Source organism: Drosophila willistoni (assembly GCF_018902025.1).
Source record: "Drosophila willistoni isolate 14030-0811.24 chromosome 2R unlocalized genomic scaffold, UCI_dwil_1.1 Seg167, whole genome shotgun sequence".
NCBI lineage: Eukaryota > Metazoa > Arthropoda > Insecta > Diptera > Drosophilidae > Drosophila > Drosophila willistoni.
The window spans coordinates 16869395-16883787 of NW_025814050.1; the positions used below are offsets into that span (position 1 = coordinate 16869395).

The window sequence follows — 14393 nt, forward strand, 5'->3', positions numbered from 1 at the left end:
TCCACCCCCCATTAGATGCAGACCATTGGGTTAATCTCTTCAAAGCTGGAACTCTGCGCAGTCGTCGCCATCGACATCGCCATCAGTGTGGTATAAAAGCCCAATGCACAACCAGAGCCGGGAAACAGTTGAAACAAGATGAGGCCAAGTCAGTTGTTTATTTTATTGATCGGCTGCTGTGCGTGGTTTCTAGTGCCCACTGAATCAAATATGAAAGATGTCTGGTTACGTCCTGGTTGCCATAAGGTGGGTCATACACGCAAGATATCCATACCAGATTGTGTAGAATTCACCATTACCACAAATGCCTGTCGAGGATTCTGTGAGTCGTATGCTGTGCCCTCAGTGCCATGGCAAGGAGCTTCTTTAACTGGCCTCTTCAGGACTCCCAAGCCGGTGGTCAGTGTTGGACAATGTTGCAACATGATGAAATCCGAAGAGGTAAAAGTAATTAGCTAAATGTTACATGGGTATTATCTAGTCTTACTTTTTCTAGATCCAGCGACGCGTCTTGTGCATTGAAGGCATAAGGAATGTCACATTCAAGAGTGCCACATCTTGTAGCTGCTATCATTGCAAAAAGGATTAGAACTGGACTTGATTGGAACAATGAATTAATGAAATTAAACAAAATATTTTATGCCTGAGCCATTTTTCTTTTGACAAATACACTGTGAAACAAAATCTAGCTGCAAAATTAAAAATTGCCACAACTTCTTTTTATTCTTTAGCTCCATTCTTCTATCTAGGCAACTTTCCAATTCAAATTAAAAAATAACTCTCATATGTTAATAAAGTCATCATATATATATATTTTAAAAAGGGGTCAAAAAAAAACCATATTAGTTAATATCAATTTTTGAGTGTAACAATTATGACCGGAATAAATAAATTTATAAGAGCATTTACAATTTAGATTTTGCAGGGGCTGCTGGAGGTGGCGTTGCTTGCTCCAATACTTCCTTCATCATGCAAAATGAACTCTCCAGGGTTTGGGCATACTTCAAGTGATCCGTCACGCTGAAACGCCAATTGGAAATGGCCAAAATAATATCGTTTTCGCGTGGATTATAACAACAGGCATAACCATTATCAACAGCTGGACCATAACCCATGAAGGCATCGTATAAGGTTGCCACTTGTGAGGTAGACATACGGAAACTGGCCGACTTGACAAAACCAGGTGAGGAATAGAACTTTGGGATGGGTTGACTATTTTCCAAAGCCATTAATTTTAAGCCCAGCAGATGGCGATCTACTCCACGTCCCTGTAGGGCTAATCTTGTATAAGCCTGATGGCTAGTTACAGCGGCACGCAGTGCATCAGCCTTATCCTGTGCAGTTGCACTCGAATTCACCATTGTCTTGCAGAATTTCAACGATTCGTTGGAGCAAGAGCGTATGGTCTCAGTGCGTCCACCTTCGAAAATTCGTAAATGGGCAGATTCATATTGGGCGGCTGGTTCATTATGCATTCTAAAGTGGGCGAAAACAATTGTTTTATGCTAATAATTAGGACTAGGAATGTAATTTTCTGTATTCACCTGTAGAAAGCCAACTGTAGTGCCATTTGAACAAAACTATCTGGACCCAGACGTTGCTTCTTAATGAAACCTTTGCCATAGCCTTCAAATTTAAGCACTTTTATTTGCAGTTTCTCAACCAATTTGTCAATATTCGTTGTGGCTGTAGCTAGCGATTTGTTAATAGAATCATCTGGTGCACAGAGTTGAAGTTTCTTGGCCTCTTCATCGACTTTGCTGGCTCCGATTTTACCAAAATTGGGATCCTCTTTCCTTAAATTTCAATAATATAAGTATGTGAAACTAATAAATCTGAATATCAGTTCATCTTACATCTTCTTAACAACATAGTCCATCATCATGGCAATGGGCTGACCCTCAGCAGGCGAGTGTTCATAAGTGAAACCGACATTTCCATTAGGATTGACCACCAATTGTATGGTCTTGTCCATCCAACGATTGCCACTGTTTACTTTGCTGCCACCGCCATGAATCAGACTTAAAATTAATTGATTTGTTTCCTCTCCCTTAGGCAGTTTAGTGCACTCATCCAGGGAGACAGTGAAGAGGGCTCCTTGAATTGTAGCAAAGGACTCCTTATTGCCAGACTGTTTGCAAAGTTGCTCATAAGCCGTTGCCCAATTATCGCGATTATCAGTGGTTAGAATGCCGTAGGGAACACCATGCTTCGTTTCCTTTTGCAAAATATTTTGCAATTGTTCGCGTAAACAGACAGCAGATAAAAGCAGACCTTGGTTGTTGTAAATCCTCAGTTTGTAGAACTGAAATTAATAGAAAGGAATTAATAAAGATATGCGCTTTTACTTAGCATTGACTTACATGATTCTTATAGATGACCACCACGTAATCTGATCGTGGATTGTAGACTATTTCATCCGTGACTGGTTTAGGTATGCGGCAGGTACCAAACACTTTGCCAAATTGGCTATTATCGAGTTCGTTTTTGCCCATTTTCACAACTGGTATTTTGCCACATTTGACCATGTCATTGAATTCACCCAGACCATATACCACTTTGGATGTATAGTCCAAAAAGGCGTTAATATCTTTGAATTCTTGGCGGGGGAATGTCATGCCAGGACTAACATAAACAGTAACCGGATCACGGTATTGCAAATAGGCGGCATTTAACCAACGATGGGCTAACCAGTTCTTCTCCTTGGCACCGACAGCTTCCAAAAGTTTCTGCAATTTGCCACCCTCAGTACAAAGAAATTCCTCATTGATTTTCTTTTGCTGTTCGAATTCTGCAGGAGATAGCAATGGTTCAACGGTTGCCGTAAACTTATCTAACGTTTCCTTCAGGGGCAACACATGGTAGGTCAATAGATTTTGTTTCTCTCTGGGTTCGGCTGGAGGATCGGAGCTTTTGTTGCTATAGCTGGCAGGGAGTAGCCTGACGATGGCATTGCCCGACTGATAATTCATGGAATTCTTGGTCTAAAGAAGCGGTGAGGTTAATTAAAGGGCATTAAGTAAAAAAAAATGATGAATAACTACCAAATTCCAGAAAACACGTCCATTGTTAAGGAATCTCATCTCGACGTTTGGTTTCTCAATTGAATCACTGGGTGAGCTGTAAACGGATTTAAAGGCACATTGGTTTTTAGCCTATATTTGTTTTTGTTTGTGGGACTATTTCACCTTTGATATTTGTACATAATCTCAATTAAAGAGCGATAAACAAAAGAAAATTGCGGCAAGATTAACGCCAGCAGTTGGTGAGGGCAGTAGCAATGGAGCTTGGGCTCCACTCGCAATTGGCAATTAACTAAATTGAAAGCACACGCAAAACTAAAAGCAAATTATCAAAAATATTGTGAGTCCACGTAGACAGAAGTGCAGTAACAGTAACGGAGCAGCAACAGCAACTGCTATCAGCGACCGGTTTGGGGTTTCTTAACTGATTTTTTTAAAAAAGTGCTCTGCCCACTACCACTGCGACTGCGCTGCTGGCGTCAACGTTGGGGCTGGCTTTGAAAGTGAGAGCAAAAATAAACAAAAGTCCAACAGAAACAACAACACTCACAGTCCAAAGTTCCGCTTTTGATTCTGATTCCTTCAACACTTTCGATGTGCCGCCCCTGTGCCCAGCTGATGTTTAAGACGGTATTGTTGTACCTGTTGTTTATATTAAATCCAAATGTTTAAACACATAAATTTTATAAAATGACACTAGTTACCAAGGGAATATTTGACCGACCTCTTGAATGATTCTATGCCAATTGTTGCACTTTCTTATAACCCACTTGGAATTAGACACTTGAGAGTAGGGCACATAAATAAGCGGTATCACTTGGTGTGAGTGGGAGTAATGCCTTATTTCCTACTGGGAAGGTGATACACAAAAAGCTTTTGCAACACTGGCAATCAGCTGTTTTATGTTTACATACCTTGCGTTAACTTAAGAGTGACTGTTCCAATAAACGTAACGTAAAGAACAACGTAACAGAATATTAAACCAAATTGCGCGCAAACACTTGATTTAAAATTCAGAAAAAATGTGTTCAAAGTAGCAGGCAACGAAGTATTGCTGCTAATAACTTTGGTCCAAGTTTGAATCTTTGAAAACTGTTGAAAATGTTTTTTCCTTTATTCATATGAATCGAAATAGGTTCTTTTGAGTAAAATGTTTTTTTAGGTGGCTCACTTGGGAGATTTTCACACATTTATATCAAATATTCTGTTTGTACTACTTAAATAGTAGTTATGAAACCCAAAAACCCATAGTAAAATTATTTCACCCCAAGATTTAATTATTATTTCGATTTTATTTGCTAAGGCTAAGATAATAACTCTTTCAATACAAAATCACAGCAATTCTTAGCAACTTGTACTACAATTCGTTGCAATTTTCTTATTTCTTGTTTTTTTCTTTCTTTTTTTTTTATAAATAACTTGCTTTAATTCATAGTTAAATTCAAATTATGGTGTTGTTTTTTTTTATCCAATTTGACCACCGCCTCATGGAGGCGGCATACAAAGGATAATTACAAACTTAAACTTATACTCTAAATCGACTTTTATATATACTTGCATATAAATAACGCCATATAAAGTTAAGGTAATATCATTTTTTAAAATGATAGTTTTTCTTTTTGCTATATACAACTGATATATATAGTATGCACGGGTCTGTTTATAATTTTTCTTGATTCGTTGTTCTGTTGGACAACCCTAAACGTTTTTTTCTTCTTTCCTTTTTTCTTCCTGTTGTTTTCTAAAGCTATCACAGTAATAAAACCAATAAATTTGGTTTTCATATTATGTACACTAATATAAATTGCTATATAAAAAACCAAAAAAAATTTAAAAAAAAAGCAGCGTTAATGTTGTTGCCAACCCGAAGAAAAAGATACCCGAACTACACTATACACTAAAAACTAAAAATATTAATAACTTATTGTAACCGACAACCTAAAAGAAAAACTATCAGCTAAGCTAAACTTATAGAAATTCCTGATTCTAAACATGTTTGCTCATTGTCCCGCCAAATTGTTGTTCGGGATGTGCATAGGGCATCCAACTCTTTGCGCTATCCACATTCACTTGAGAACTGGAACTTTGGGCTGAGGCAGGGGAACTGGCAAATCCGCTGCTGGCAAAGCTGACGGCCAACTGAAAAAGAAAAGAAGAAAAGAAAGCAAAGATTAAAAAAGGTTTGCAATTAATTAACACATTTTTGTTTATCAAATTTCAGTTTCAAGCCAAAATCCCCACCCAGAATTTATATAAAGTGGGATTTTTATTTTTTTTTTTGTTGGAGACATGTGAGAAATAAATCCAAAGCGTGCGGCACATTTGATAATCCACAAAAAAACGAGTTCGGCCTGTGGTTTGCTTTCTTCTATTCACTTTTTTTACTGTTGCCAAGGCTTAATGAATTTCATTTAATGACTTTTGTGAATTTGGCTATAAACAACCAATCGCAAGGCAATCAACGACCAGGCACAATCCCAGCTAACAGACATGTTAGACAGCCTGGCGCGCTTTGATTTCCTTACTAGGCGGGCGGGTCTTTAAATTAAATCGTCACCTAAATGACATAACCGACTACGGTCTCAGTGATGCAAAGAGTGCTTAAGGAAAATCTTTTAAAAAATTTATTAATTTAGTTAAAGTTATTTCAAAACTCTTAATGTTCGGAATCTTAAATCATTTACTTGAATTTTTATGATCTATTTAAAAATGTCTTGCCAATTTGGAGTTGGAGTTTGCTTTGGCATGTTATAATATTGGCTATGAAATCCAAAAATAAAGTATTACCACATTTAATTAAAAACATATCTTTCTACTAATCCTCAATGGGTTTTCAAGTAAACTTTAAGAGTTTTCCGGGTGTAAGAGATATCATTACGAACTAGTTTCATTTAAATTCACTCAAGTTGGCTGTGAAAACTCTAGATTAGCATCGCCAATTTGACACTTACTTGTTGCTTGTCGCCCGCAGCTGCTTTCCTGCTAACTCGATCTGCATCCAAATCTTGATCATTGAAGCAATCGATGCATATATCATCATCATCGTTACAGTGCTCCACTTCTATGCATGAACTGGATGTAGTGGAGTTGCGACTCAGAGTGATTGTATCGCATTCGTTACCCTCATCGCTGCTGCTGCTGCCGCTGCCGCCGCCATCCTCTTCGGCTTCATCTGATAGAGCTGGCTCCAGTTGCAAAGCGTAGGCAGACTGACGACGACGCTCTTGGAATGCCAATTGATCTTGATCCTCGTTACCTGATCGTATGATCACATGCTTCTTGCCGCCTGGCATATCATCTAGTAACTTCAATTCACATGGACTGTAGACCTGATGATTGCCAGCTCCTGTTAGATTCTGTAGAAGATTGGCTCGAGCATATTTGCCATCCGAAATATTGGCAGCCTGGCGAGCATAGCTGGACATGTGTAGAGTGGCACGTGTGATGGCATAACCCAAGAGAGCAACGCCCAAAATCAAAGCTCCCCAAAAACCAAGGGGATTGACCAACGGCAAGATATTCAAATAGAAATTGAAACGTGTATCCAGAGATTCAGGCAATTTGGGCATCATCTAGTTAAATGGAAAGAGATTTCAATTAATTAACAAATATTTTATAATTTTTTCAGTTTTACTTACAATCTCGAACCAAAGCATGGGGGCGGTCAGGTGACTGAACTTGGAGACTTGCGGAAAATTGCTGAGATCCTTGAAATGCATGTTGATTTGCACTTTTACGGATAGCGAGAGCGGCAGACCGGATTCCTACAAAACACAAGCATTAAAACACCAATTAGTTAGTAAATTGTTATTATCCCAAGTACGATATCATTTTGGTTAAACTTGGCCTAATTTCCATTTAATTGGAGCGTAAATATAGGCCTGGTTAAGTTGTTGTCCTTTATGATTTATAGACTTTTTCACGCTCTGTTGCTATGGTCGGTCGCTGTTTTCAATGGTGCAAACCGGTAATACTTGAGGGGAAATTGCTATTTAATGACTGACCGAGTGATCGATTGCATCAATTTCCGATATGGTGACGTGTGAAAATTGTTCAAAATTGTTAAATAATCACAAAAACAAGTGTTCCACTTAAGGTGTCACAAGGGTTTCCGACTAGGAATTTCACATTCAAGTTTTTTTCTTTTAAACTCTTGACTATGAGACGAACGAGTGTCAAAATGTAAGGCTAACTTTTAAATGCATTGTAACATATTTTCTAATAAAAGTATTTTCAGCTCTTAAATTAAAAACTCTTTTTAAGTATTTCCACTTGATTAACTTTTGTCTAAGCTGTCCTTTTCTAAAGAGTAAAATTAAGTTAAACTTTCAATTCCAATTGGTGCAATCCCAAGGGAAAGTCCCTGTCAATCAGTTTAGCTTGATTTCCGCTAAACGAAAAAAAAAATGGCTAAATTCAACGGAAGCAAATACAAAGTTTGTATTTACATAAATTGCCTGCTGATTTATGACTGACTTATTAAGTGCTAATCTTAACAAATAAATATTTCGTTTTTATCTGTGTGGGATACTTAAATTCTATTTGACTTTGATTTCCTGTTACAGATTCTCTCGCTAAGGAACTCAACTAAAAAGCGTGACTAGTGACCAGTTTTAACGGTGAACTTAATTAGCCGGAAATGTAAATTGAAAGAAAATATCAAAACAATAATAAAATCACTTCAACTAAATTCTAGAAAAAAAAATTAAGAGGCAAAGGCACCCAGCCGAGATTGCTGACAGAGCCAATAACAACAACAATAACAACAACTATCGCATGTTTAAATTGCAAAATATATAATTATAACATTTAATATGAATATTTAATGAAAAAGTGTCCAGATTTTGGATGTTGTTTTTGTTGTTGCTGACGCTGCGTTTTAACGGTTGTTGATTGACACTTTGAAAGTTGCCGCTATTAGTAAGAAATCGGCAAAAGCAATAACAACAACAAAAATTTAAAACATTTCACATTTTAATACCCTTGCTGAGGGTGTTTTGAGTTTTATATACAGGAAAATGAGTAATTTTTTTGGAAACATAAATCGACTTAATGATCAATGACGAAAAGTAAAACAGGTTCTAAGAGCTTATTAAATCATAGATCTTTAAGAGCTTCTATCTCAAATAATAGAAAACCAATAAATGACTTTGTTTTAGAACTTGTTCGAAAACTTGTTAAGTTTCCCAATAGTACAAAAAAAATGCACAACAAATTGACTGAAAATTCACTCTCATTGTTTAACTCATTTCATAAATTAATTTTGCCAAAGTGTATATAAATGTCGAGATGTTTTTTAATAAGCTTAAATTGCATTCCATTTTCTGGTCTTGGCCAAGGACACTTACCGGTTGGATGACAAATGCTGTTGAATGCTTTTCAGGATCTGGTTTCATGCCAGTTATATTCTCCTGTAGACCCACATCGCCATTCATGAAATGAGGGAAACTTAGCGAGATTGGAAAGCCATAATAACAATCAGTGACGTCAATCAGTCCCACCGGCTGGCAATCACCTGGTTAAATAAAAAGAATCAGGAAAATGAGTATCATTGAATTGTGAATGAGTCAACTTTAATGCATCTTCAAGTACACATTTTGTATCGGATATTGATATATGTATGACATGTGACATTGCATTGCCTCCTTTTGTGTCATGTGAATGATAATATAGTAACTAGTAGTAGTAGTAGATATTTTCATGCTTGTAAACTCTAATTTAAATTGCTAAATAAACGTGATACACGCATGATCTAAACTGCGTCACAAGTTCAACTAAATGGAATATTTTTAAAAATATTCTGTCTAGTGGCAGAAAACTTGAAAACCAAAACTTTCCGTAAACACTGAAAACTATGCGAAGATCAATTAACTCTCCAACCTAAGGCCTGGGCCAACAGCCGGCGGTCAATAGCTTAGCTGGTAGCAGCCAACAAGCCAACAATGAGCCGGCAACAAGTTAACAGAATCGATTCGAATCGAATCGTATCGAATCAGACAAAAAACAAGAATTTTTTGCGCTTTGCACTAAGCAATTAAAATGATTCGAAGCTTGATCATAAACTAAACCGACTTAGAGAGTAAGTTGTAAATGCTGACAAGTTGGAAATTCTGATCGATATAAATAAGATTCATATAGATAAGAGAGAATTTACGAGAATTGTATATATAAAATTTCTATAAAAACAAACAGGTTTCCATTTGATCTAATGAAAGTTGATAGTTAAACTCTCTTTTTATTAGAGAAACATTGTTGTTAAATTAAATAACCAACTAACGAAGTCATTAAAAAAGTATTAATTGAGATGAATAAAAGATAAATTTACTACTAAAAAACTTGTTTTGTATTAATCTCACTTACCTTTGCGACAGAAGCACTTATTGGCCTCATTGATGGCACCATTATCAAAAGCATTTTCCTCGAACACATAATTATAACCCTTCAGACTGCCAAAGGTTCTCTCTTCACCCACACGATACTGCAAATATAGTTGGAAAATCAATTAAGAATTGTCTTTCATTATTATCATTCATTTAACTTACCAAATTGATGGGTCTGCACATGCTCTTTCTAAAGAACTTCACCGACTCATTTGGTTGAATGAAACTTCTAAACTTCGTACCATCCGATGCATACTCAATGTTACTGCAATGATCACCTTCCCATTGAGGTAATGTTGTCTCGCCACGATATGTGGCATATAGACCCGATAAGGCTGGATTCGGTACGCCAGTATAGAAGGTTTCATAATCCGTGGAGAAGTCATACATGCGATCGATAAGGCCAACCTTCTCGAAGGAAATCCAATTGGGCAGGAATGTGTTTCCCAATGTGGCCAATGCTGAAGGATAACCAAACATAAACTCCTTGGCAGTCATCCGTACCAATGGCTCTGAATTTGTGCTCACAAAGAGACCCTTTAGAGCCATACGCACGAAAAACGGATGATTGGCAGTCAAATGGGAAATGGCCTAAAGAAAAATAAAGCGGAAATAAGATTTTTAGTAGGCATATTACAAATATTATTATTATTGTGATTATTTTTGTTGTAATATCCAATCTCTGTGGCAATTTAGCTGCTCGTTTTGTACGCCCATTAGAAGTCAATAAATATAACATTTAATTAACACTAATTACGTATTTCCTGTGATAGACTTGGCAAACTAGGCACAATGCATTATTCAACGTTTTTCGATTGGACCCGGATCACACAAAAATGTTATACATATACATACATATATATATATCTATATAGTCTACTATTGCTTCCTCTTCAGAACTCTAGAATATTGTCGGAATATTGTATGTGTTTTTGTATATTTAACATAAATCAAACAACTTTAGCTTTATGCTAATTTCAATTGCTTTTAATTGAAATATCATAAAATTAACCATTAATTATAGTTTAATATTGTTTTTTTACTCAATTGTTAAATATATTTGTATATACATGTATTGGAATTGTTTACGATTTCACCAAGGGGGAAATGCTTACATTAATCAATACAAAATTACTATCAGCTATTTGACAATAACAAACACACCCATAAATAAATATTAAACTGCAGTTGCTTGACTAAACAAATTAAGAAAGTATAAAGTAGCAATTTGTTTAAACATATAGTTAACAAATAAACAAGCAATAAACCATTTATACACAAAAGAATATATGGAAAATAAGTTAGAATATAAAGAAAAACAAACAATAAAAAATAAAGAACAATATAAATTCTTGAACAGAATAACAAAGTTTGCCATCTTGTATATAGATATGTAAATAAATAAATAATTAAATATTAAACTACTTCCCTAGGACTAAATACAGAAAGTGTAAATTATTTGTAACGTTTATTGACCTAAACGTGAGTTGACTTCTCTCTTCCCTCTCTCTAACTTGCCCCCTGTTCGTAGCAATTCTCTGTCTATCTCACTTTTGTGTCTCTAATTTGTTCACAAAGGAAATTGTTATTGTTTTTCGTCATGTGCACGGCACGCGATTTTGCCTATTGTTTTGCCAATTGCGGTATAACTGTTAATTTGCATAATGAGCTATCGATAGGCAGTAATTATAGTCTTTCGATATTGACAAATAAGCTGTCAGTAGTTACAGTTCGAACTTAATTACAAATGGCCCCACTCAATGCAATGATAATTCTGAGCCCCTAAGACAAGTTTCTTGACAGTTTCAGTTCGTTACAATAGGAACTAATGTCGGGAAGTTTTCATTTGGCTGATTACGTCAAAATGAGCTTACAATTTCCATACAAAGTAACTCATGTCAGATTTGCTGCAGATTATATACATCTACTATAAGGTTTTACATGACCGTTTGAAATTGCAAACTTTTTGACTTTAATTAGACAAACTTGTATTTAAATTTTCGTTTTTAACAACAGCTTGGAACATCTTGCTGGAAATTTACATATCTATTTTTTTCCTCACATTTCGAACTATAGAAACTTTTGGCAGGAACTTCCTTACAAAAAGTATCGTCCTTTGTAGAATATATAATCTTTTTTTAGTTGTGAATACGATAGGTAGGCTTGAAAAGTTAGCCATAGTTGAATTTACTCAAAAGGCATCTTAACAGAATATATTGAGTTGGAATTCATATTAACTTGAATTTCTCTTAATTAAACTTTTACAATGTGTTGATTATCAATACTCATTTTTCTCAAAGTCGTTTGTCTACAAACTACTTATAATGAATTATCATATTTCATATTATTTAATTTAGAATTTTCACATTTATACGTTTATTATCTGCCTATTATATTCGTATTCATATATTCGAGTAAGATTTCAAGTCGTCCAGACTTGGTTTTTTTGGAAAAAAGGAGGAATGTAATCGCGAATGATTAAAAGTACAATTTCTTCTATATCTGATTTTATAAAGCTCCAATTTAGGATGAGAAGCAATTTCTAATGCCCCAATAAAAATTTTAAAAAAGATTCTAAATTTTTGTCTATTTCAACTATTGATGCAAATTTGTCTGAACAATGAGAATATTCTCATGTCAAAGAAGTTTCTCAAATCATTGGATTTTCTATTAAATTTTTATACAACTGGAAATGTTCTCCAGTTTTTGGTCTCATAGACTTACCAACATGGCAATATTCAACATCACAACTTGATCATCTTCCCGACGTCCCTCGGACATGTGCTCTTGCCAGACCAAAGGATGACTTGGAGTTGTAGACATGGTGTTATTCTCATTAAATGTGATATTCTGATGGGTCATTATCTCTCTAAAGTAAAGTAAATGATGATAAGTTTGTGTTAACTCTTGAATGTGCTGAAATTTCGCTTACTTATAGACATAGGGACCAACTTGTTCCACATTAAGCTTTTCACGACCTGCTAAGAACGCCTCCGCATTGGTTATATTGAACAAATAGATTTTGATATACAAATCGACTGGTGGTGTGGCCCAAAGATCGAAAATTTCGCCTTTCTCAGCCATAATTAATTTCTGTTAATTAAAGAGAAGCAAAGAATATTGGTCAAATTGTATACAAAATTAATAATTTGTTTCATTGGAATGCACCTTAAACGGCTTGCAACTACATATCTACATACATATGTATGTAGGTACGTGCCCATGTATTAGACCTTTAGAACGCATAATTGGCCAAAAACCCATTTTGACGAAAAGGCTAAGGACGGCCGTTAAATGCAAACAAAACTGTTTTGCTTGTGTTTGACAATTTGGTCTTGGACTTACCCATTTGAATATCAAATCGTAGGGTTGAAATACTTTAACCAGCACCGCTGTTGTTATCGCCAAAAATCCGATTGCCAGTAACAAAAAGGCGCCTGCAAAAATTGAAAAAAAAGAAACAAATCAGAAATCAAAAATCAAAAGTTTTCGACGGTGGCAGATCAATCGCTGAGTACATATAAATTTCCTCATTAAGTTCATTAAAACTCAATTTTGATTATGCATACATAAATAGGTAAGCACGTGTATCAGACACAAGCACACGCGCAACACAGAAAATTAAACAAAAAAAAAAAAGAAAGAAAAACTCTCAAAGTAGTTGACAAAAAAAAAAAAACAAATTCAAATTTTGTAAATTTGCATGATAAAATGTTAATGACTGTCATAATCTAATAAGTAAATGTATTTGCCAGATCTTTTTTCCAACACGCGTCAGAAATTTTACAAACGTCACAAAATCCAAAACTGATCGTTCACATATATATATTTTTTTTTGTAAGACGATATTTATGTAAATTAGTTAACTTTTAGAACATTTATGCATATCTATGCAAATGTTTTAAACTAAATTATCCAAGTTTGAAAATTATTTTAATTCTTTTGTAAATTCAAATTAACTTTTCAACCAATTAGACATATTTTGATAACTTTTTTTTACTTTGATGGAACTAAAAGGTTTTTGGAAATTCCAATGAATTTGATTACTCTATTTATAACTTTAGTAGATCAAAGTAAGGACTAACTATTAATGTCTTTTGGAGCCATCACCGATCGATCCATCGCTTCATCAAGAAATCAGACACTTTGCCAAATAATCAACTTATTTAAAAATCACAAAACTTTTACCTAAAACCTTGACTACTAAAGACTATTAGTATCTCATCTTTGTCTATTTAACATAACTAACATCTTTTAGAGGTATCCCATATGTATATATAGATTTTGCAGGTAGTGGAATGTAGATTCCACTTCGGATTTATAACCTTGAATTTTGTAAATTCAGTAGCAAAGAGTTGGCCTGACACTCTCTGGACTTACTGACACTTGGAATTATGTTAATTGGCTATGAAATGCATTATGTCTGAACATGACAGTGTTCAGACAAAACAACAGACAGCTGTAGACAGCTGATCTGGACAGTTAATCAGATGATTTTATATACATGGGCTTGCAATATATGTAAGCAAATTTAAATAATTCGCAATATAGTTTCAATTTTTACTATGACACAGTCACACAGATTGGAGTGAGAGACGGGTATATTTATATAGGAGGAGAAATAGCCGACGCCCCGCATATGTATGTATATATGTATATGTATGTATGTATGCGTGCATATAAATATCTTCATTAAAAATTGGCGAAACAAAAAGACTTTATGGTCTGGCCTGGCTGACTTGTTTTTCCCGTTGTTGTCCAAGTTGCATTTGGTCAAGAACTTGTCTGTCTCTCTCTCTTACTAGCAGGTCTCTAGTCCCAGTCCCAGTCTCAGTCCCAGTCCCAGTGCCAGTCCCTAAGCCCTCTACAGTGTTCTCTAATTTAATCTCGCGATGCGTGGCCGAGACACGTGCATTCAAATCGCTCCCAGGTGATGACTATGATGATGATGTTGTTGAACCATCATCATGTTCTCTATCCACATTGATGG

The 14393-nt window shown here is 35.3% G+C and overlaps 3 protein-coding genes across 5 annotated transcripts in view; 1 reads left to right on the forward strand and 2 right to left on the reverse strand.

The window, feature by feature from the left end:
* The first annotated feature begins 52 nt into the window (after positions 1 to 52).
* LOC6642431 (thyrostimulin alpha-2 subunit) lies at positions 53 to 702 on the forward strand. Its single transcript, XM_002065187.3, has 2 exons — positions 53 to 441; positions 497 to 702. The coding sequence occupies exons 1-2, from the start codon at positions 139 to 141 to the stop codon at positions 587 to 589; spliced, it is 396 nt and encodes a 131-aa protein (XP_002065223.2). The 5' UTR covers positions 53 to 138; the 3' UTR covers positions 590 to 702.
* Positions 703 to 792: 90 nt separating this feature from the next.
* On the reverse strand, positions 793 to 3792 carry LOC6642651 (carnitine O-acetyltransferase). 2 transcript variants are annotated; one of them, XM_002065188.4, is made up of 7 exons: positions 3728 to 3792; positions 3574 to 3665; positions 3045 to 3120; positions 2364 to 2984; positions 1857 to 2305; positions 1545 to 1796; positions 793 to 1476 (listed from the first exon to the last, which is right to left on the reverse strand). In XM_002065188.4, the coding sequence occupies exons 3-7, from the start codon at positions 3081 to 3083 to the stop codon at positions 906 to 908; spliced, it is 1932 nt and encodes a 643-aa protein (XP_002065224.1). In that variant the 5' UTR covers positions 3084 to 3120; positions 3574 to 3665; positions 3728 to 3792; the 3' UTR covers positions 793 to 905. The 2 variants fall into 2 exon arrangements, with proteins under 2 accessions (XP_002065224.1, XP_023031805.1); XM_023176037.2 differs by lacking the exons at positions 3574 to 3665; positions 3728 to 3792 and adding an exon at positions 3189 to 3363.
* A 914-nt stretch (positions 3793 to 4706) lies between these two features.
* LOC6642652 (scavenger receptor class B member 1) overlaps positions 4707 to 14393 on the reverse strand; it is a 29913-nt gene continuing 20226 nt past the window's right edge. For both annotated transcript variants that reach the window (XM_047010871.1, XM_002065189.4), the window contains 9 exons: positions 12749 to 12840; positions 12336 to 12496; positions 12128 to 12272; positions 9566 to 9994; positions 9384 to 9501; positions 8372 to 8538; positions 6662 to 6787; positions 5975 to 6595; positions 4707 to 5162 (listed from right to left, as the gene is read on the reverse strand). In XM_047010871.1, coding sequence (XP_046866827.1) covers positions 5010 to 5162; positions 5975 to 6595; positions 6662 to 6787; positions 8372 to 8538; positions 9384 to 9501; positions 9566 to 9994; positions 12128 to 12272; positions 12336 to 12496; positions 12749 to 12840 — 2012 coding nt within the window. In that variant the 3' untranslated portion in view covers positions 4707 to 5009. The remainder of the gene's footprint in view (positions 5163 to 5974; positions 6596 to 6661; positions 6788 to 8371; positions 8539 to 9383; positions 9502 to 9565; positions 9995 to 12127; positions 12273 to 12335; positions 12497 to 12748; positions 12841 to 14393) is intronic.

What these genes read in the sequence shown, in the direction of transcription:
- LOC6642431 (XM_002065187.3), top strand. Translation starts at nt 139, where the DNA reads ATGAGGCCAAGTCAGTTGTTTATTTTATTGATCGGCTGCTGTGCGTGG. An exon ending in ACATGATGAAATCCGAAGAG is followed by an intron (nt 442 to 496) that starts GTAAAAGTAATT and finishes TACTTTTTCTAG; the next exon opens with ATCCAGCGACGCGTCTTGTG.
- LOC6642651 (XM_023176037.2), bottom strand. An exon ending in GACTATGTTGTTAAGAAGAT is followed by an intron (nt 1,797 to 1,856) that starts GTAAGATGAACT and finishes TTGAAATTTAAG; the next exon opens with GAAAGAGGATCCCAATTTTG. An exon ending in CTACAGTTGGCTTTCTACAG is followed by an intron (nt 1,477 to 1,544) that starts GTGAATACAGAA and finishes CGCCCACTTTAG; the next exon opens with AATGCATAATGAACCAGCCG.